General features: G+C 38.2%; 1 protein-coding gene across 3 annotated transcripts; it reads left to right on the forward strand.

The window, feature by feature from the left end:
* Window positions 1-53: 53 nt before the first annotated feature.
* LOC112576786 (dTDP-glucose 4,6-dehydratase-like) lies at window positions 54-14,211 on the forward strand. Of its 3 annotated transcripts, XM_025259505.1 has the most exons (3): window positions 54-257; window positions 642-734; window positions 8,280-14,211. In XM_025259505.1, the coding sequence occupies exon 3, from the start codon at window positions 8,353-8,355 to the stop codon at window positions 9,343-9,345; it is 993 nt and encodes a 330-aa protein (XP_025115290.1). In that variant the 5' UTR covers window positions 54-257; window positions 642-734; window positions 8,280-8,352; the 3' UTR covers window positions 9,346-14,211. The 3 variants fall into 3 exon arrangements, with proteins under 3 accessions (XP_025115290.1, XP_025115289.1, XP_025115291.1); XM_025259504.1 differs by lacking the exon at window positions 642-734; XM_025259506.1 differs by lacking the exons at window positions 54-257; window positions 642-734 and adding an exon at window positions 4,684-4,778.
* The last annotated feature ends 8,170 nt before the right edge of the window (window positions 14,212-22,381 follow it).

Raw genomic sequence — 22,381 nt, forward strand, 5'->3', positions numbered from 1 at the left:
CAATCAACCTACGTCACGACACCTATGACGTCAGCTGATGACGACTACCCAAGTGTGAGGTCATAACTCAACAAACGCGCAAGAAATCACAGCACATAATAATCGCACGTTTCCTCAGATTATCTTTCGACACTAGTTCCTGTAATGCAAACTACGACTTCTTGGTCAATCCAGTGCCAGAGAGATACTACAAAAGGTGCTACAGAACTACCTCGCAGAGAAGCAACGTCTTCCACCATCGTGCCATCGTCATGCATGTATGTACTATAAATATTCAGTGCAACAGTCGACTGTTTTCAGCTAGCCATCTTTCTCACTAAATCATTCATTCTACGGAATTCATCCATCGAATATTACCTTTCGGATAAGGTTGATTTCAAAAGCTTTTACCCTGACGAAAAACTAAACCGGAAAGATAAACGTATGTTGGCTAAAAGGGAACGTGGGTAATATCTGTGATTATAAAGGTACAAGCATGGACGTAGATAGGTCCATGGTACAAGCATTATAATTTGAAAAAGAAAAAAATAGTAACAAAAATATTAAATATTAGAGCCGCTAGTTATATCAGAACAACGCCTGTAATTTAAATAAAAACGTCTGATATAGCAATAGACAGAATATTGCGGCTTCGCTTGCAGTTTTTCAACTGGATTGAACAAGCTGGGAGCGACTACTGGCTTCATAGACATTCTATAGACATAACGTTTGTATGTTATGTCGCAAGCGTCCGTGTACGTGTTCTTATTATTCTGTGTATTTTTTAACCTGACTTGAGCGGGTTTTTCTTTCCTGAGTTTATTATGTCTGCTGATATATATCTCTGTATAATTGTACGTTGAAGTGTTTTAGTCTGAACCAGTTTGTCTGTTGTGTAAATTTGTTACTTTCTTCGTGTTTTTGCATGAATTTTGTAAACAACATTGAGTCCACTGTAAATCATGGAAAGGCGCAATATAAATTTCCGTTTTTATTATCATATTCCTTGCCCATTGGAAAGATCAGTGGTTTCCCCACCCCCTAAGTTCAGTCTTGTCTTTTATAAAATCTCTTCTGCTAGTAAGAGGGGGAGCAGATATGGAACACCTTAGTTGTTACAATAGCTTATATATATATAGGTAAACACAAAGCAGGGATTCTCTTTGGAAAGGAAATCACAGTCGTTCAGTGTTACGCGTAGTAATTCGCAGCGGGTTTTATGAACACTAAACCGGTTAAAAGTTGTTTTAGATATTTTATCCAGTTTAGTTTAACTTTTCGTCTTGTGAGGAACAATTCTTTATCAAACTTCTTTGGGGAAATCCCGTACTTGAGCGAATTTTGTCGTAAATTAATTCATGCAGACGAAAACATCTAAAAATAGCCTATGCGGTCATGTACGTGCATGATTGTTCCCTCGCGAATAGGTGGTGCACTACTGCACTCAAGTATCAGTTTGGCACGATGCAGTTGACTTAACAGTTATTATTATCAAAATAAGACGGTTACAAGTACTAAGTACTCATCAATGCATAAAAAAAGCTGGTATACGCGCTTATCCGGAATTTTAGAACTATTTTTCTGCGGATGGATAGAAACTAGAATAACGCGTTTGGGTTTAAGACAGAGAGCAGACGATCAAAAGGAGAAAAAAAAATTAATAATAACGCCGGGTACCCACTTCTCGCAGAGAATGTTGTACTGTAAAGGTCTCATTCAAGCAAGTCAAGTTCTTTCTTCAATTAATTAAGAATTGTAATTTACTGATAAATGCGAGACATCAGAATTCCAGTAAACATTTGAAAATCCATTAAATAAGATTAATGACCAATTTGAAGAAGGAAGGAATAGTCATAGCACGCCAATAGGCCTGTCGAATGCAGAAGAATGAGCAGAACGGAGTAAAAGCCATAGTTTTCATTCAAAGAAAACACATGTGCTGTGTTATTTCTTGCGCGACTGCTCCACCCTGTGTAACCACGTACAGGAGACGCGTGACGAGAGCGGGGGTGAGTACAGGCGGAGGGGTCTGGTCAACTTTTTTTCCCTTTCTCTTTTCATTTTCTTTTAAAGAAATGTTGACGCATCATTTCTCTGGTTTTTTTCCCTTGTGGAGAGCGGTACAAGTTTGATCCTTCAACGTCAGTTTTCCCTCATTTACTAACCACTCACGTTAAACAGCTCTATGCTCAAATAGTGATGTAGATCCTAGTGCACTTGTCCTAATGTTTGCAGTCTATATTACCTTGCTGAACGAAATGTAGATATTGACAAATTGTAAACACATTAGGGCCATTAAGCCGCGGTCCAGTGATCCGCGAATTCGCTTATAAACCGCGCAAAATGCTTGGATCCCAATCTTTAAACACCATGGATCGTACATGGCCTCTCAAACACCTCAGACAGGTGTTGACAGCTGTCATTTTTAATGTCCCTGATTGACATGCACTATCGGGGATTAAATATTTAAATGCTGGCTTATAACTTCAAATAGGTATTTATAGAATATTAGTCTTTTATTTATCAACAAACAATAAAGTAACTTACAATGAAATTCAAATATTAATCTGTTTTATCCACGCTGAGTGTCGGCGTTATGGAGGCCGCAATTGTAACCGATTCGCACCTTACAATGTCACAAAGCTAAGAGAAAGGATTCTGATACAAAAGATTTATTTTTTCATTATTCATTTTAATCTATGAATTATCAACAAATATTTAAGCCGCGGTTAAGCAGTTTAGACCCCAATCACCGCGGCCATACACTGTATTATACATTGGGAAAATAATTTACGATTACAATTAAAAGAGGACAGGAGAGGTCGTCTGGCCCGGGACCCGTGCTGGCTCTCGGCGGCTCTGGTGACAGCCTAATGATTACAGCGTCTGAATCCAAAGACTGGGTGGTTTACTGGCTGTTTAGCGGGGGGGAAGGGGGGGGAGGAAGTACTCCGAGTGCAAGTGATTTCGCACTATAAGGAGAGAGGAAGGAAGGAGGAAACGGAGAAAAGCCCCATCAGCCGGCCTTGCAAACAAATGTCACAAACAGAGTGTCCCGAGTCGAGATCTGAACCCAGGGTCTCTCTCTGCAGTGGCGACAAGCGAGTGTTTTAACCACTATGCTACGGGGCGACCCTGAATCGGAAGACGTGCCCATTAGTCCATACGACGCAGTGGACAGTTTCCACCTGACCCTGTTTTGATGTGGGTTGGGGAAAGTAAAAGCAGAGATTGGCACCACCATCATAAACGCTGGCCTCGAGACAAGTGAAATCTTTAACACCTTACTCCCATACAAGATCAATGTCACAGGACACGTTTTAAAAAACCTAAAGTAAAAGCTCTTTTCTATTTTGCGTGACAGAGTTCTGTATTTGTTATCACCTGACTTAGCTCGTCATGATGTGCCCTATTTGCTCTTGACACAGCGCAAAACTTCTAGCCATGGCACGGTAGCGGAACTGATCACCTGGCAAACTTCTGTAATTATGCCAGTAATGGAATTGTAACAGTTGTGACCATACTCGAAGGCGGTCACGGCAGAATAATTGTAGTCAGCGGCACGGGCACGGCAAAGCACCTGGCCAAATAAAGAGGTTATTTATGCAAAGAAAGAAGACGCGATCTAAACCAATGACAGCCAATCCTTACTGGCAGGTGCTGATTAAAGCGAGCATAGCGGTGAGTTCAATTCCACGCCTGTGTACGACGAGAGGACATACGCAGTGTACTTTCGCCATTGCGACAGGAATAAAATACTAGGTCCCCACGATATGTGTTGGGTTGTCGAGAAGACTCGGAGACTGTTTAGTCATCCCACCATCTCCTCTGTGACACCACAACAACCAACCAACCTGACTAGTGAATTATCCATTCAAGGATAAATTATAAGCACTAAAAGTTCTTTCCGCGGCTGTAGTGTAAATTACGCAATGTGTTCACTGTACAGTAAACTTGAGATGTAGAAGCTTCGAAAAGAGCAGAACTTTGCCAGTCTCTGTATTATATGTCCGATGTTAACTCGGTCAGATAAGCCTGCCAGTTTTAGTGTTGGTTCAGATGTCACCTCGGAGTACAGGTATTCTACCTGCTCGCGATATCTATAGAGAGCTGGCGGGAGAGGGCAAGGGTGAAGCAACAGCTGATATCTTAACTCAGTGGATGCGGGTACGATAGACGAAAACTGATATTTGTTTTTTTAATCTGTAAACGCTAATGTCCTATACATTCTTTAATTTGCATGGTGGTTTAAACCTTATTAATATCTGTAGCACGTATGTCATAAATATTCGTTACGCATCGAGGCTGTGGCAGCGATTTGTCGATGAGAGACTATGCACATCATAATGTGTAATGTCCCTGCATCGATTAAACGAACAATGTCAAAGCCGACAAGTATAGCTGTGTGTATATATATACTTTGTGTCAGCAGGATGTGTACATATGCCTGCACATGGTGTACAATCCGTGATAAACAGGAATAACTGCTTTGAATACAGACGTAACCGTCCGTAGTTTTGATCAAGGGAACTTTCCGCCCCACTAACAATTGTTAAGCCGTTTGGTGCATTATAAATCAGCCCTGAAATCACCTTATTCTTACCGGTTGCTCTGGTCAAATGTAATTTCACAACGCCGCAGGTAAAGTCGAGCAATCGGCTTATTAGCAACTCCAGTCCAATAGTATTCACCCTTGTATCAAGCGACCAATCGTATTCGCCGACGCATTCGCACTTATACCTAGTAAAAGCCGCGTGAGCCCAGTGCGGGTGTAGTCATTTTGCCGCTAGAGGACCAAGGTAATGTGTTTTCATAGTAATTAATTGTTCGTGTATACGGTTATCATCAGTTTTCCTTGTACATCAAGACTGTTTAATAATTCCTCTTCAATAGAGTAAAGGGGAATATAAGGTCAGGTTCAAATACCACTGACCGGGTGCCATAGCGACGATATGTAAACTATGAATTTCTTCTCAAAACGAGATTTGTGCAGTCCCGGAGTAGAATTAGGACTTCAGTAAAATGGAATAGTACTGGTCTTTTAGAAGTTGATTCTTTACTTCTTAGCATAATAATATTTGGATAAATCAAATGGATGACCCAGATAAGGTTTAAAGGTTGCCTTGAGTTAAACTTTGCAAGAATTGCTAAGAAAACTTGTAAATGTTCAGACTATGTTATTAGCCGTAGTTTTTATAAACAATAAAATCATCTTCAGAAATATCTGACATATATATATATAATGTGTAATACAAGCAAATGATACACCTTTCATGATTTACAATGCTCATTTTGTTTAACTGAATGTTCAATCCAAGATTTACCAATCTAGCCATTAGAGAATGTTTATAAAATTATAGACTCAATTAAATCTGCAAGTATGAGAACTAAACAGCTCTTTACTAATATTAATGAATACATTATTTTCACATTTGCATTTTGGAATTCAATTATTTCTTTGAGTATATTATGCATTAAGCTTTTTTGTTGATATCTTGTAAATTAAAAAAAATGTATAATCAATTGCTTAAGGGGGTGTTTCTAGTTTGAAATTACCAGACACCAGCAGCTCAGAGATTAATTTGTCTGAATTGACAGTTGCACACTTCCCAGTAAGATTTTCCATACATTCCCCATTCTGTTCTCCATTATATCAATTGCTATGATGTTAGCTTGATGAAGGAAAAACATTAATTCTTGTAAATAAAAGATATTCATTGTTGTTGACAAAAAGGTGAATTATTCTTCTCGATAAGTTATAACTTATAAGTTATAGTCTGTAATTTTATGAAATATTCTTTTAGGTTAAACTTATTTTTAAACGGAGTCATTATGTGAAATTTAACAGATTTATATATGACAGTAAGTTAATAATTATAAGCAATTTAATTGTAAAATTTATTTTCATAAAAATGGAAAACTTATAACAACATCATTTTTCAACTTAGTCCCCTTGCTTTTCAACACATTTTTTCAATCACTGCAGAGCATTTTTATGACCTTAGGAAAAAAAAAGATTTTGCTTTGCAGTGAGCCACACATTCTTCCTTCAATTCTTAGTCCGAAGTGAATCAATGACTCCATAATATCTTCTTAAATGAGCCAGACAGGAAGATATCAGGAGATAGGACTCAACAATAAACAGTTGGTGTTAAAACGAGATTCAGGTTGAAGGCTGCAATGTAAGGGAAAGACCAAAGACAATTGTTAAATGGCATTGTGTTGTTGCATGACAATCCCCATCAGCATTCTGTAGCCCATACTATTGAAATCCTTCAGAAACTCGTTTCAGTTATTAGCTCTGCCTCTATATTATGTTATCTCCCTTGCAAGAATAGGGGACACATCTGTCTTTTGCATATGCAACTTCTGGGCTAATTGGAGAAGATGATCGAGTTGTAGTGAAGAAAATATTTTAAAGTGGAAAGTAACCAGATTAATGGAATATTTGCAAGCTCATGGACTAAATGTTGGTGGGAAAAATGACAAATGAGTACTTCAGAGAACCGTAGGAAACTTGAATTGATGTCATGTTTAGCGGCAGAATTTAATGTAAGTGCCAAACATCCACAATTTATGAATAAATGATAAAAGTTGTTGCTTTTTAATATTCTGTATGGTATCTTTGATTTGAAAGTTACTAGAAACTACCAGAGTGAAGAGGTTTTGTGTGGGTATACTTCTTATTCTTATATCTGTAAACATAAAATCTTCAAAGCTTGTATTTTTTAGGATTTACTGGTAAAAGTAAACAAAATAAATCCAACAAGTTTTGTCACTATTTTCTGCTTTGAGTACAAGCTTTATTCACTAACTGATTTTAACAAAATTTACAACCACACGAAAAACATGTATGTGAGTTGCTTTTATCACTGTTTTTGGACAAATATGCCATGACTAACAAAACTGGGATTTTGCTGAATCATAAATGATTAATATGGCTAGGATTGTGGGATTACAACATTGTCAGAGCATTGCAAAGTTTCCATATTGTGTTAGGCTGGGTTGTTGTGGAAAATACAACACCTCAGATCAAAACTTCTTTATTTTGGCCAAATAACATTCAGCATTAATTCTGAGAGAGGTGATTCCTCTCTATCTGAATCTGAATTCTTCACTGCTGTCATTCTTTTTATTTTGTTCCTTTTTGGTGGGCTGATCTGCTCTCCTGTGGTCAGTCTGCTAATGTCAAAACCCTTGTCTCCCATTATTGCATCACCTTGCTCGAGCAAGTCAAGCAGTCTTGACCTAATAACAATTTGTTGATCACTGATACTCTTAACCACAAATCAGATACAAATGAAAGAAACCACTAGGTGCAATGTCTGTCAGTGCCTTCCATATCATATTTGCTTTGTGATGACATTATGTCAAACTCTGTGATATGATGGACAGTGGCCTCTGTGTGGAAAGCTCAGTGCAGTCTTTTACAATGTGACATTGAGGGAAATGTGCTCGGAAAGCTCTGGGCATGGCAGCTTTCACTTGCGGTTTACTTGGCCAGTTTCACTCATCTTTCCAGAGTTCATGAACATGCTGTTCAGCCCATAAGTTGCAAAAAAATCTCCACGTACAAAAGATGGACAGGGGCTCTAACTGCATCAAACTAGCTTTGCCGAACCCCCTAAATAGTCCCCCTCTCACCCCTCAGACTCAGACTATCACCTGTTTGGTCTAGTCAAGGAGACATTCGGGGGGTCAGTTCACCTTGGACAAAGAACTAAAGAAAGCTGTATGCATGGCTCTGTTATCAGCCAAAAACCTTTAGTGTTATAAATTTTCCATTTTGATTGAAATAAAACTTATTGCTGATTGATGGATAATTATTTACTTACCGCTATAATTTAGTAGCATAGGTTTACACATATACCCCCTACCTCACACGCACATAAACATGCATGGTCCTTCTTTCTCTCTTTTTACACACATTCACATGCTTATTATTTAGCCATTCATTTGTGCTTTGCACAAAATAATCAGCTCTTTGTGGAGTACATGTTGACCTGGAAATAAAGTGCTTGAAGAATGCAGGGGCTCAGAAGAATGACAGAATTTACAAAATAAATACATCCGAAAAATAGGTAACTTTGGTTTTTGTTAAATAGGGAAATAACATAAGCATTGAAGACCAAAGTAGCAGGTTTGTACCCAGGGTAGATCTCTTAAAGCTCTAAAATGAGCTCACACTGCTAATTTAGAGTGAATCTCATATTGAAGATGATTTGCCTTAAAACCTAAATGTCTCAGACTAAGCACCCCTGAGCAGGCTTCACATAAGATGCATCTTCTTTATGTTGTAGATTCCAGGCCTATTTTCCAGAATTCAACCAGAATTTCATCAAGCAAGTATATTATTAACTACTGTTAAGAACAATGGCCAAGATTATAAATGGCAACCATAACACTTTAACTTCTGATGATGGGCCAATGAATGGACACATCCTGGTCACAGGAGGAGCAGGCTACATTGGGTCAACGCTCATTCCTATGTTGCTGGAACGTGGGTATGAAGTCACCTGCTATGACCGCTTTCTATGGGGAGTAAGTCCCCTTCTTTCTGTAATAGAAAATGCACGATTTCACATCATCAAAGGAGACATCCTTGATAAGGATTTACTGAGGCAAGCCATGGCTGGAAAAACTGGTGTGGTGCATCTGGCTGCCATAGTGGGATACCCAGCATGTGACAAAGATCCTGAACTTGCTCAAGCAGTTAATGTTGAGGGAACGCGTAATGTAGTGCAGCTGAAGATGCCTGACCAGCCTGTGATCTATGCCAGCACAGGTTCTTGTTATGGGGCTGTAGAGGGTGTCTGCACAGAAGAGACCCACATATCACCACTTTCTTTATATGGCCGCAGCAAAGCGGAGGGAGAGCAGCTAGTGCTGAATGCTGGAGGCACTGCATTACGTCTTGCCACAGTTTTTGGCATATCACCTCGAATGCGTTTGGATCTCTTGGTGAATGATCTCACCTATAAAGCCCTGACCATTAAAGAGTTTGACTTGTATGAGGGCCACTTCCGTCGCACCTTCCTTCATGTACGAGATGCAGCCCGGGCTTTCATATTTGCTCTTGAGAAGCAGAAGATTATGCATGGGCAGGCCTATAATGTTGGTGATGAGTGCATGAATCTCACCAAAAATGAAGTAGCTCAAATTATCCAAAGCAAGGTGCCCAGCTGCAATATTGTGGTGTCAACAACAGGTGAGGACAAAGACAAGAGAGACTATGAAGTTTCTTATGAAAAAATTCGTCGTCTTGGCTTCCGTTCTAGTCTTAGTGTGGAACAAGGTGTCCATAGCTTGCTCAAGGTACTGCCCAATCTACTTCCTGAGGAGGTTGCTCGATGCAAAAATGTCTAACTCTCAGTTAACTTATTAATTACAAGTTTAAAAAAAAAAATCAGTGGAATTATTTAGGGGACCTGCGTTTTGTCATTGGAGAAATATTATGGAGTTTATTTTTTGTTTTTGTGAGAAAACAAGGAGGTTGACATTGTAATAATATATCAAATAATTGTTCCATCTTTTCAAACAGTGCAGTGACTTAATGTGCTTCAGCATTTATTTGTGGTCTTATAAATGTGTTCATTTGTTGCAAATTTGTGTGTTTTTAGAAAGCACTTTACACACCTTTAGTGACCGCCTTTCTTTTTCTTTTCAGTATTGAGTCAAGACACTGACTTATGTGTGACATGTCTACAGATACATACATGCATGTAAATGCACATACACATATTTGCAAGAAATGATCAGTGTACATGCTGTATCTTTCATGCCGTGTGATAAGAACTTATAATTGATAAGGCTTAAAAAAACCCATTATATTTCTTCCTGTCAGATTCATATCATAAACGAAATAGTACATGGCTAAAGTTAGTACTCATCATGTGGGTATTATCTTCCAGCAGTGCTAGCCATGGCTTCTATGGATATAGTTTGTCTTTCCAATTTGATTGATGAGTGAATACAAAAACCACAACTATGTGAGGGATGCAAAAGGGGTTATATCAACTTCATGCATCTAACTGTACATCTTGAATATGTATTTTTCATTCCAGTGTGGCATCAGCAAATAGAATTAATGGTATATATATATATGTGTGTGTTTGTGTGTATTTTTATATATGAGAATGTTTATATATTTAAGTATACAGATGTGTACATGAAAAGTATTTGTAATTATATGATGGTTTTAAGAGAATATCCATGTTTGGGAAATCTTTAATAAAATCCTAGATGTTGACCTCTCAGTCAGTTGATTGTTTGGAATCTTTATTTTGAGATGTAGTCCACATGAGAACTTTAGATTTGGTGATCAGCTATCACCAATTACGATGTTAATTTACTTCATATATCTTGAGGACTACAATTTTTTTCTTGGGTATGGTTCATTGTTTATAAAGCAGTGACATTAATTTTTTCCTTATTGCCATTGAGTGGGATCTATCTTGGTCGTGGTACTTCGCATTATTAATACCCATTATTATTATTGCCATGAAGATGGTCCAGTGCACATTGGTTAGCACCTGTCACTAATATAGTGAAGGTTGCTTATCCTAGGCTCTTCTCTTATCTCAGGCATGCTGTTTTTTTCTCTGCATGTGGCAACTGTTTACAGGGCTAGCTGCTTTGCTGCGATAAAGCCTTAGTTTTATTTAGTAAAACATCAGTGCCATGTTGCCGTGACAATCAGAAAATGACGCTTATAATCAAGACTGAATTTTTTTTTTATCTGTTAACAAACAAACAAACATTGTCTGTTAACATCATGTCTTAGAAAAATGAAAGAAGTATTAGTGGCCCCTAAAACAATTCTTGTAAGGCTATAAGATTTATGAATCACTTTAAATGTAGTTTAACTAATAGCTACCAACACATTGGAAGTGTAGGAGCAAGGTATTTTTGTTTTAAACTTTGTTGTTTAATATTTTCAATTTGATAAAAAGCTTATAAGTGGCATTCTTGGATGACATGTGAGACTGCCATATCTTGAATCTTGCTTTAAAATATGGTCATAAAGGTTTGCCTTTCACATCTGGACACCTTGTGATGACAGATATAGTTTCTTTTTGTTTTTCGTATTAGCCTGAGTAACAAAAAATCAGTTGCTATTACTTTCCTATCTGTTTTAATTTATGAATGAAAAACTCTTTATTTAGAGAGCTCAGAAAAAATTCTTTCCTGAAATTCAAAAGCTGCATGATGAAAAGTTGATGGAAGACATAGCAACAAATTCTGCATACCTTCACCTTCCTGTGCATTACCGCTCTTATTAGGTAGCAGTCCGATTCTTCACTTACATGGTGATAGAAATTTATTAATACCATATAGTACAAGGACTATTGGCCCACACTTTGTTTGAAAAATGATATTTTTAAGAATTAGTCTTATCAGAAAACAGGTTCACTATTTTTACACAGTTTACAGGGAACACTCAATGAGTGTGTTTATTCCAGATAAGGGTTTTATAGAAGAATTGCTTTGTGTTTACATCAATCCATCGTGTAAATGTGATAATTATGTATGAGAATTTGGTCATATCTCCAGTAGATTCTTTGACAAAGTGTTATTTCAAGATCTTTTTGTATAATAAAAGCATACTATATTGTAAATGGATTTTATAACTGACTAACAATGCAGTGAATCATTACACCTACCTGCAAAAGCAGTTTTTCATAAATGTCTGTACAAATGGTCCAGTTTGTTTTATGATAAAGATTATAAATAAATCCATTTTGTACATTAGATGAAAAGTTAAGCTACTAAGGAAAAGACATGCTACAACATTCTATTTTTACTATTTCAGAAACATCTACATGAGGATGGATAAATTTATTTTATTAATATGTAATTTATCTATATATGTGTGTGTGGTTAATAAACATAATTTCAGTAAGATTCTTTTGGAATTGAGTACAGGGTCTTTCAAGCTGTTCTTTGTGTACTAAGCCACCCACAACCCTGTGTCTTTTGTTTCCATAGAAACAATTTTCAAGTTCTTTTACACTTGAACTAAGGGTGTTGAGATCAAATGCAAAAAACAGATCTTTCTCAGCTCAATTTTTGGATGAATCATAATTGGTTTCCTTGTTAGTTGTATTCATAAGTTTTTCTTTAATCACATTAATGTTCTTTATATATACAGACTGTTAAACATTTAATTTATATTTTGTTGTTGTGCACTATTGTGTGTTGTTGATATAAGTGGATTTCATATCAGATTGTATTACCATGTTTATATGTTTTGCTAAGAGGGCTTTTATAAAATCTTCACTGCAATGTTTTAAAATAGATTTGTCATCATTGAGAACCTATAGTATATATCTATAGTAATGGACTGCAGTGCTTTTGTGCAACTGAAATATTTAATTTTTATGTAAAAGGAATATTAAACAGACTTAAGCATTCCATTGTTGTTATGCCAAAAACCCACAAGTAGAATCCAAATATCAAAGAATCAAAATTTTATTTTTGTTTTTTTCTCTGCAGCAGTGAAATTGTACTTACCACATGGATAACATAGCCCTTAGATGTATTGATAACTATCACAAGGACTGCTTACAGATTTTGTCAGTTAATTTAGCCGGTTTTCCCAATAGTAATACAGGCTTCATTAAAAGTTACACCATGACCTTGAGGTTCTATAGTCTTCTCTATCCCTATATTCATGCTTTCCTTGCTGATTAGTCAAGCAAGTCCATGCTAATTGGGCAGCTGACTCCCTTCTTGTACACTTTTCTCTGCAGAAATTTTGTTCACCTGTGAAATATAGATTTAGCTACCTACACACAGCTTAAAATCAGTAGTAATACTTAACAAAAGGAATTTTAGGTTGATGTTCAGACCATAAAATAATTTTCTATCTCTTATTTCCACTATGAGTATAAACTACAACTTTCTGGTAAGTAAACTTTCATGTATTAGTCATTGTTTTGGGGCATTCCATCAGTGCCACATACTGTAACCTGCACAATAAAAACTTGTCACTGTGCACTAATGATCTTCAGGCTTCTTCCCTGAAATGAATATCTGAGGAGTTTTTAAAACTACACTATGAAACAGGAATTGATTAATAAAAATGTTTGCTACCTTAAAAAAAAATCAGCATAGTTAAAATATGTGTGATTTGGCTAACATATCAGCTTTGTTGCTAAACCAGAAGTCAAAAGCTTCTGTGATCCTAACAATTCACAGAAGTATGTTTCAAAGTAATACTCTGTTAAATATGTGCCCCCTTTCATCCCCCTATCAGAGATGATGTGGCCTCTTGGATGATTTGTCACTTTCATGTTATCTTCTTAAATTATTTACTTCAGATATATTTTGAAAGAGTTTCTGGAATGGTGAAAAATGTTATTTCTGTGTGTGTGCTTGGGTGTGTGAGACAATATGTAACTTGCATTGTTATCAAATGGTTGCTAAAGGTTGTGGAAAACTGTCAAAATTAAGGGTTGTCACTCTATCATCTATCTTCTATCTAAAAGTGCATGTACATTTTTGAGTGGAAAAGAGTTAGTTCTTGAAAAGAAGATTCGAACTTTCATGCAACTTTGCCCAGGAACAAAGTATGTCAGTGAGAAATTTCATGACCTTCAGCAATGATCACATTATCATGGAAGTTGGGAAGGTCCACATTTGGCTTGTTCAATTTTTGGTGGGGATGAGGCATCACTTTTTGAGCAGAAATCTTTACCAACGGAAAAAGATTATCTTTATAAAGTACACTTCATTAACTATTTATAACAGTTGTATGATTGCCTAAATATTGTAAATTATCTAATGCATTTTATTGTAGCACAAATGATTTGTGGTGTGAATAAATGTTGATTTTTTTTTTGGTAATAATGCTATAGGGTATTGTAATAGATGGGTGAACATGAAGGATACAAAATACAAGTACTTTCTTAAAGGTTTTAAAAATGCATAATATTATTTACTAATGTTGTATGCACAGACAGCAGACAGCTGTTGCAAGTCATGCTGATCTCAAGTCCTGCCAATGGTGTTTTGTTTCTAATTAGTAATATATATATTTTTGGAGGGTTAGTAGAAAAGGTCTGATTTTAATTTTTCAGTTTGATTCATGCCCATGCCTTATTTGTGAAAACTGTCCGAAAGAACAAGTTTTTAAAAAATGCAGAATACTTTGTTAATACTTGAATACTATTCCATACTTAAGTGATTAGTCATGTTCTTTTTCTATAAAATTCTTAAAAGAGGACAGGTCATGTTCAGTTTGTTGAGTTCTTTCCTTTGATGAGCATGTGGGCAAACAGGCTTTTGTGAATGCAAAAATTGTGTGTGTGTGTAAGCAAGAAGTTGTTTTGCAATGGGAACTGGAGTATGCAAACATATAGTTTAGTTTTAGTTTATTCCTTGTTGCTCTTCTGAGGAGCATAGAGCCGCATGCAAACATATACTGATGATAAACATCATTCACACTTGCACACATAACAAGTGTGTGTGTGTGTTGTCACTTGTGAGTACATGGCAAATCCACATCAGCAGCATTACAACAATACATGCTGCTTTCAATGTTGAAAGACAAAGCACTACTAAAGCATTAGAAAGTGATGCAGCTGTGTAATGCAATCACAAAAATGATGTAATATTCAGAATACTATAAGCCCTAATAGGATAAATTTCATATATGATCATATTAGTCTAAACTGACATAAAGCTTTACAAGTGTTCCAAAAATAACCTCTTCTTGTTTGATTTTTTTTTTTTTTTTTTTTTGGTGATGACTGAAAAGGACACAGTGGGACGTTTTGTACTTCTACTTCTCCATCACCAGACACAACTAAACTAGTCTACACAGAAGCTCTTTGTGAACAAAACAACATGATATCACAGTTGCGGTAGTAATACATATTAATACTGTAGCCAACAAAATAGAACAAATCATTACAATAATATTTTAAAACTACTGTGCCGCGAATAGTGAGGATTACACATTTTTCACTGTAGTATTGAAGGACAAATGGAGCAGGTGGATCGAGGTTGATAAATTCCCCGATGCCTAATGCTGGCCTTCTGTGGGGTGATACTAAGACTGATCTCCCGACCTGCTCGCTGGTGGTCATGCATTCACCCTGTCTTTGCTTTCTTGGTCTGTCTGGGTCCAGGAGGGTGGCGCTTAAACAATTCATAAATATCCAACTTTGTCTTTCACCTGGGCGCTTAATTTCCCCCTCCCTATTGCTTGGACCTTAGAAACATCTACAAACACTAATTCCAACATTTTTCACACCGCATGTTCTAGAACTGCGCACAGTGTCTCAAAGATTTTGCTTTTCTCTAAACTCCACAAAAAGCCAAAAGGTTAAAGTTATCCCAAAACACACACACACACACATCAATATAAGATTATGATTTATATTATATTTACTTTTATAGTTACATAATTATATTGTCGAGGACAAGCACACATTTATTATTTATATATATATATGTACAGAGATATAAATCTATTTGGTTTAATTTTGTTCATTTCAGTTACTTCCTAGTTCTTACGCTTTAACACTTGCAGACTTTTTTTTACCCCAGTTAACTACTAAAACGAGGCAGGTGTGGCATCTGTTTACAGGGCTGGCTCCCTTGCCGTAATATAGCCTTAGTTGCTGACTCGGCGTAAAACACCAATCCTCCTCCTCCTCCTCCTCCTCCTCCTCCTCCTCCTCCTCCTCCAGTTCTTTCTGAAGAAATACAGCATAACTGTGTGTTGAATTCAGGAAAGACATTTCGACCTAGCAAACCGATTCTTTATACAATACGAAGGCCTCACACAAGAAAGAAAACACGGATCCAAGGGAGTCCCTTTGGTCAAAAACCACATCTTAGCCGTTGACAAATCCGACATAGACGACCTTGACACGTAATTCTGGGATTCAGAGTAGTTCTTCCGGAAGACCCAGTAAACTTTTGAAATGGCTATTAACCACCAGACAAACAAATCCAATTATAGGCCATCACAGTCGACCAAAAGAACTGTTACTTCAGTAATCACTCACCAAGCTAGGGCTATCCTGATCTCTTGAATTGCAAATAGGCACTCATTTCATACCTGGAATCAAACACAATTTTCACCAAAGTTAAGAACCACAACGTACTCTCTTAGCTCAAGACATTCTTTCAATGAGAGAGAAAAGACACTCGCGATCTTCTTTGATTTAACTTGAGCTTTTGATAAGGTTTAGAAAGAAGGCTCCCGATGAAACCCCTCTATGCGAAAGTGTGCATGCATTTATAGGTGAATGTGCCACTACCTGTTTGACACAACAGAAAGTCCAAAGCTTCAAAATTCGGGACTGCCTTGATCCTGGGCACCACGAAGTGTATCACATTTTGTGAACGAGTAAAGATCGGTGATGTAGAGCCTGGAGAGAGAAAACATAGCATCAAAGTCCTCACGAAAAAAATGAAGAGGCCGTCTTCACATCCATGCCATGCACAGATCAGCAACGGATCAAACCACTATCCAGTGGCTTCCACACTGTCAGCAACAACACAAACCACTATCCAGTAGCTTCCACACTGTCAGCAACAACATAAACCACTATCCAGTGGCTTCCACACTGTCAGCAACAACACAAACCACTATCCAGTGGCTTCCACAATGTCAGCAACAACATAAACCACTATCCAGTGGCTTCCACACTGTCAGCAACAACACAAACCACTATCCAGTGGCTTCCACACTGTCAGCAACAACACAAACCAATATCCAGTGGCTTCCAAAGCATGCTGGTCTCTCAGGCAATGAGCTCGGATGAATAGCTCCCTCAGCCAGCAAACCCTATATAAATAGTTTGATTTACTTTCTTGCATCCATGATCAGCATGGGTACTGCATATGTTTGGTAAGGTCTGTTTGTCTTACAGACCTCAGTTTGGTTACAGTTAGACAACATGTGTGGATTGACGTACATTTCCAATACACAGACTAGAAGGCTATAAAGCTGTGCGCTTGTCCTAAAGTTTACTGTGTATATTATATTCCTAAACGAAATGTAGATGTTGCCGGTCGTAAGTTGTAAGCATACCGTTATGCACTAGAAAAATAATAAACGAGTATAATAACGATCTCTTTCGGCGGTCATATGTTTGTGAGAGGTATCAGCACGTGTTGAAGTAGGCTGATTATTCAGCTGATAATGGTGATCGAGGAATATTACGCGTCTCCGGGAGTGATGGGTAAGATTCAAACAACATTAAAATATAGCGAAGATGTTATAAGATAAACGAACCGTAGCATTTTTTAAAACAAATATAAAGGTTTGAACGCACAGACTTTAGAACTGCCTCTATCAAAATCGAGATAACAACAGGGCCGCTGCAAGGCTTTGTGCACGAGACAAAAACAAGTGCTGCTTCCCCCCAGGAATTAATTTTTATGTTCTGGTTGATACGTGTTTCTTAAAACAAATCGTATCAACAGAGAGGGTGGCCCACTCAACCAACGTTTCTTCAGAATTGTTGACCAGAAAATTTGAAACTAATTTTGCTAGCTACAAAAACGGGCAGAGTCATTAAAAGTCTAATAGACACCACGACATGCGGAACAGTAGCTAATAATTTACATTGGACAATGAAGGTTAGTAAAATGCCAGTAAAATACTGATAGACACTGCAACATGTGTATAGTATTTAAAAATTTACATTGGACAATTAAAAGTAAAACATATTTAGGATTCATTTTAGGCTTGTGACGTCTTCCTCTGTAAAGTCCTACTGGCTTTGTGTATGCATAGATACATTATTTAAATTCTCAGTGGAGAAAAGATAGCTGAGCACATTTTAATATTTGTAAATAAATGAGTATATGTCATAAATATACATGTACCAGGATAATATTTTTTGTTCGTCGCTTAAAGAAAAAATGCAGACCACCTCTGCACTCTCCGCAATACTTGCGCCCTCATTAAGCAGCTGCTATTATGCCTATTGAGACGATCGGGCCTATATAATGCAAACAGAATATTTCAATATTTATACTTCATTTATCTATTTCAATCAGATTTATTGCAAGAAAACATGACTTTTTACGAGAATACTTTCTGTATTTAGTGAACCGAAAGAGATTTTATTCTAGTCATTTGTACAAGAAGTTCCTTTTCACTCATACCATTCAAGACTCCTTTCTCTCTAAACATACTCTATCTGAACATGAATGAATGAATGAAGGAGTCTTATAACGCGCAAAATCCGAATCCTTGAGAAACGCTCAATGCGCCGAAAACATATGGAAAACATCAGGGAAAAGAAAGAAGGAAATATCTCGAAAAGGCGAGATAACAAACAAAAGGGAGATAGATGAATACAGGAGTTTGTATCCATCTGTGGTGGCAGCAGCTGTCTCTATAGCAGTAGCTGAAAGGGAGAGAAATGAAAGGAGTTTGCATCTTTGATGGTATATGTTATCTTTATAGCAGTTGTTAAAAGTTTGGCGTACATAACGGATTGCTTAGATGTTTTACTTCCTGCCATCACAAATGTCAGTTTTCATCAGATGTTTTCCCCATTGTTGTTTAAAAATGCTTTGGTGTGGCCACTTCTTATAACAAGTCCACACTTGACGTCAGCGTGTTGAATAATCAGTCTCCAACTTGTCTTTTCTCTCTAAGATAACGAAGAAAGTAGTTGACACAGCTCTGAGCTTACAAGAGCACCACCCTATCCCCCAAGCTCCTTCAATTTTATTATTTACGATAACTGATTTCTGTCCGGATAGCATCTATGGTATATTTAACAACAAAATAGTTTATAGTTTAAGAAACGACTTTGTTATGTTGAACACAACGTGACATACTCCCATAATTAGGAAGGTTGTCTGCATGGTTCAATAGCGCTATTTGAAAACTGCGAAATTAATAACATAGTGAAGCTGTGATTTACACAAACCATTATACCATTATTAAACAAACAAGGCATTAAAAAAAAATTACAAAATGCCGGCGATCCCTGCCCCCTCAGTGCTTGCGCACTAAGCAACTGTGAGTATGTATAGAAGTTTATGTCCCTCTGTTTGAGAAGTTAGCGAGAGCAAGCCACCTTCCCGAGCGAAATTTTCCCACACGTAAGATCGCGTTATACGGCCACTGTGAGCTGACCTCACCGTCCGCACGGTTTAACTGTGATAAGTTTATGAAGACGACCGAGAAAGCGGAAAAGACCCATTCGTAGTACTACCAGGAACTTGTATTACTGGACTGCTTGCAGACATTTTTTTTAACCCCAGTAAACTACTAAAACGAGGCAGGTGTGTACAAAGCTTCCGGTTTAGTCACATTCATTGGTTAGGCTCGCCGAGACTAACAGCGAAAACTGCAACTTGACTAATAATCAGTCTGCAACCGATTTAAGTGAGGTGACTGATGAAGAAATAGAGATTGTATAGTACATCGAAGGCTATGTGCTATGTAATGTTAAGAAACAAGCAATTAAATTATCTCATAATGAGAAAGATGATTATTTGTCATGTTTAAACATGAACTTGGCACCAGTACATGAGCTTCTGAGCTTGCTGTGAAATCAATGACACATTCTGGATAGAGGGGGACTTACAGAATAAAACCCCATGTGGTTCAAATTTTTCTAAAGTTAGAGACTATATTTAGAAAATACTTTGATGGACAGGTTCAGACTGTGTCCTTTGATTTGTACTTTACCTAGCTATTGCTGCCAGACAGTTAGCCCTTGCTTATATGAACAAATGTCCCAGCATCGTAGAATATTTTATTTATGATTGTCAAATCGTATTTTATGGTTCGTGCACACCACAAGTGCAAGAAGTATATGGAAAAGTTTCAACTGTTAACACTTACCTCAACAACAAAACAGAGTGGTCTGAAGGCTTGTAGCTCAAATGTGTAATTGGGGGTTTAATTTTGAAAATCCACCTCCATCCAGTGATCTGCACTCCTTTGAATTCGTTTATGGGAGGTCGGTGAGGGGACAGGCTTTAATTTTGTGGTCTAGTGGACGGATGAACAGACCGGAGAGGTGATTAAAATGACATAAATGTGCGTCTCAGATTTTAGCGGCAGGCTTGAACTCTTTGGGAAGGTGGCGCGTGAGAATTGAGAGAGGCTCGAAAGGTACAAAGCAAACACTTGAATGCACCATCGAGACCACGCGACTTTCAGGTGGGAGAGAAAGTGCTGCTACTATTACCCACTTCTTACAGCAAACTGCTGCTTAAATGGAGACATTGGAGAGGGCCATATGAAGTGAGACAGCGTCTGTCTGACCTCAGTCATTGGTGAAACTCGAGCGGCACGACAAAATATTTCACGCCAACCTTCTGAAGAGGGAAGAGAGGGTGAGGGCGGAGGACTCCTGGGGGTGGCAGAAATGAAGCGGTGGTTCGTGCCGCTCTTACTGAGGGGAGAGAGAAGCGGCTTTACACCAAGGCAGGGCCGTGCTTAGGGGCAGGCGGACGAGGCATCTGCCTAGGGCCCCGCGCTTCAAGGGGCCCTGCGCTTGTGATTGATATGTGACTTTAGATCCCAACTAAAACCGTGTGATCGTGGCGTGAGGGCCCCGCACATGCCCTTTGCCTCGGGCCCCGCGGGGGCTAAGAACTGGCCTGCACCAAGGTGCACGTTTGTATGGGCTTCAGGTCGAAATCACGGGTACATGATCATTCTTACGAAGAATGACGTCAGACTGGTTCATAAACGGTGAATGGCGCAGGTGTGACCTGAGCTTAGCACCTTCCCATGAAGCCTACCCTGCACTTTTAGACAAATGCTGAATGCCTCATGGTCATGTAAACAACAACTGTCAGTATCACTGTCAACAGCCTGACGACAACTGCCATCCTCTTCTTCTTCTCAAATACAAAATAAATAAATAAATGAAGCTATTAACAACCACGAGTTACCCCAGGAAGAGATCTTCATCTACCTTGGCATCCGGCTAGATAAGAGGCTTACATAGGGTCCACGCATCCAGGAGATCGACGGGCTAAAAGACGATGTCCCTGATGAAGAAACTCTCTGGAATTAAGTGGAGAACCTCACACACCATCCTTAGAAGGCAATGTCCATCCCGTGATGGAGTACGGATTTGCCGCCTATGTCACGGCAGCCAAGGGGAACACAAGCCGGCTGGACAAAGTGCAACATGCAGCCATGCGGATCATCACAGATGGACTTCCATGAGAGACCACCACAGAACTTGCCTCCCTGAACCGCACACACACACAAAAAAAAAAAGCTGTTAACATAGTACGAGAGATACAAAGGCTTCCCTCATATCCTGTCCACCAAAAGCTACAAGAGGTCCCCAAGTACAGAATTTAGAGGCAATCTCAAACATCTGGCGAACAGATGACAAAGAACCATTTGACATTGTCGCAAACACCACAGACGAGCGAGAGAGCCTCTAGAATGCTAAGCAATGGAACATCCGGCTCCAAGACGTCTCAGGGTTGACACAAATCTGACAACACTGAAAATAAGGACCTTTAGGACCTGGAGACTTTTAATAAGGACATTTCAAGGACGTTTTCAGAACATGCAGACGAAACTACAGGCCCACAGAGCCCTGAGCATGTTCTGCCCATTACACAAACACAAAGAGATATGGCCTCAGGGAGCATGCTGGAAGAAAAACTCTGGGACACCAAAGAAAACACCACTCTTCATAATCAGAAGTCCGACAGGCATGATCTCTGGAATACAACAGAAAGAAGTTTTCCACTTCCTAGGACAAAGCTAACTAGTGTAGTGCAAAATCCACCTCTAACAAAGGGAAGGTCGTTTCCTCAAAGACAATATGTCTCTTTTAGCTCGAAGAGGGGAGGGAAGACATAATCAGGGTTCCCAGGGATCAGGGATGGTGCCAAAAAAGGACCTTAAAAGGATGCATTCGAAAGGACCTAAGTGACAGTCATCAATGCTTAAGTTTTTCTCTTGTGTGGTCGGAAAGATGTATTATTTATGAATCTGTGGTCTTCTCTATGTTCTCAAATACATGTATTTCTAGTAATAAATAATCAAAGAGTTAATTTTGATGCCTGTCTGCCATATTTAGATTAGATAACTTAAAAAGTGTCCTTAGCGCGCTGATAACATACACCGTTAATGTTCCAAGTTTTCTAGAAATCTAAGTAATAATAATTGCAAAACCTGAAAGCCATTCTTTGGTGTAATACAAAAGTCAGTTCACGTGTCTCTCTCTCGCACACACACTCTAATGGGAAGAGAGAGATAGAAATAGAGCTATGCACAGTAGTACTAGAAGATCAAAGTTCAAGAAAGAGTAAGTTTCTAAAGAACTTTTGAAAAAAAGAGCGTTTTTTGCGAATACGGAAGGGCAACTAGTGTTGTACAGATGTGTAGACCAAACATTTTCTTGTGACTACAAGGAATGCCAAGGATTGGAGGATC

This window comes from Pomacea canaliculata, linkage group LG12 (assembly GCF_003073045.1).
Source record: "Pomacea canaliculata isolate SZHN2017 linkage group LG12, ASM307304v1, whole genome shotgun sequence".
Classification (NCBI taxonomy): domain Eukaryota; kingdom Metazoa; phylum Mollusca; class Gastropoda; order Architaenioglossa; family Ampullariidae; genus Pomacea; species Pomacea canaliculata.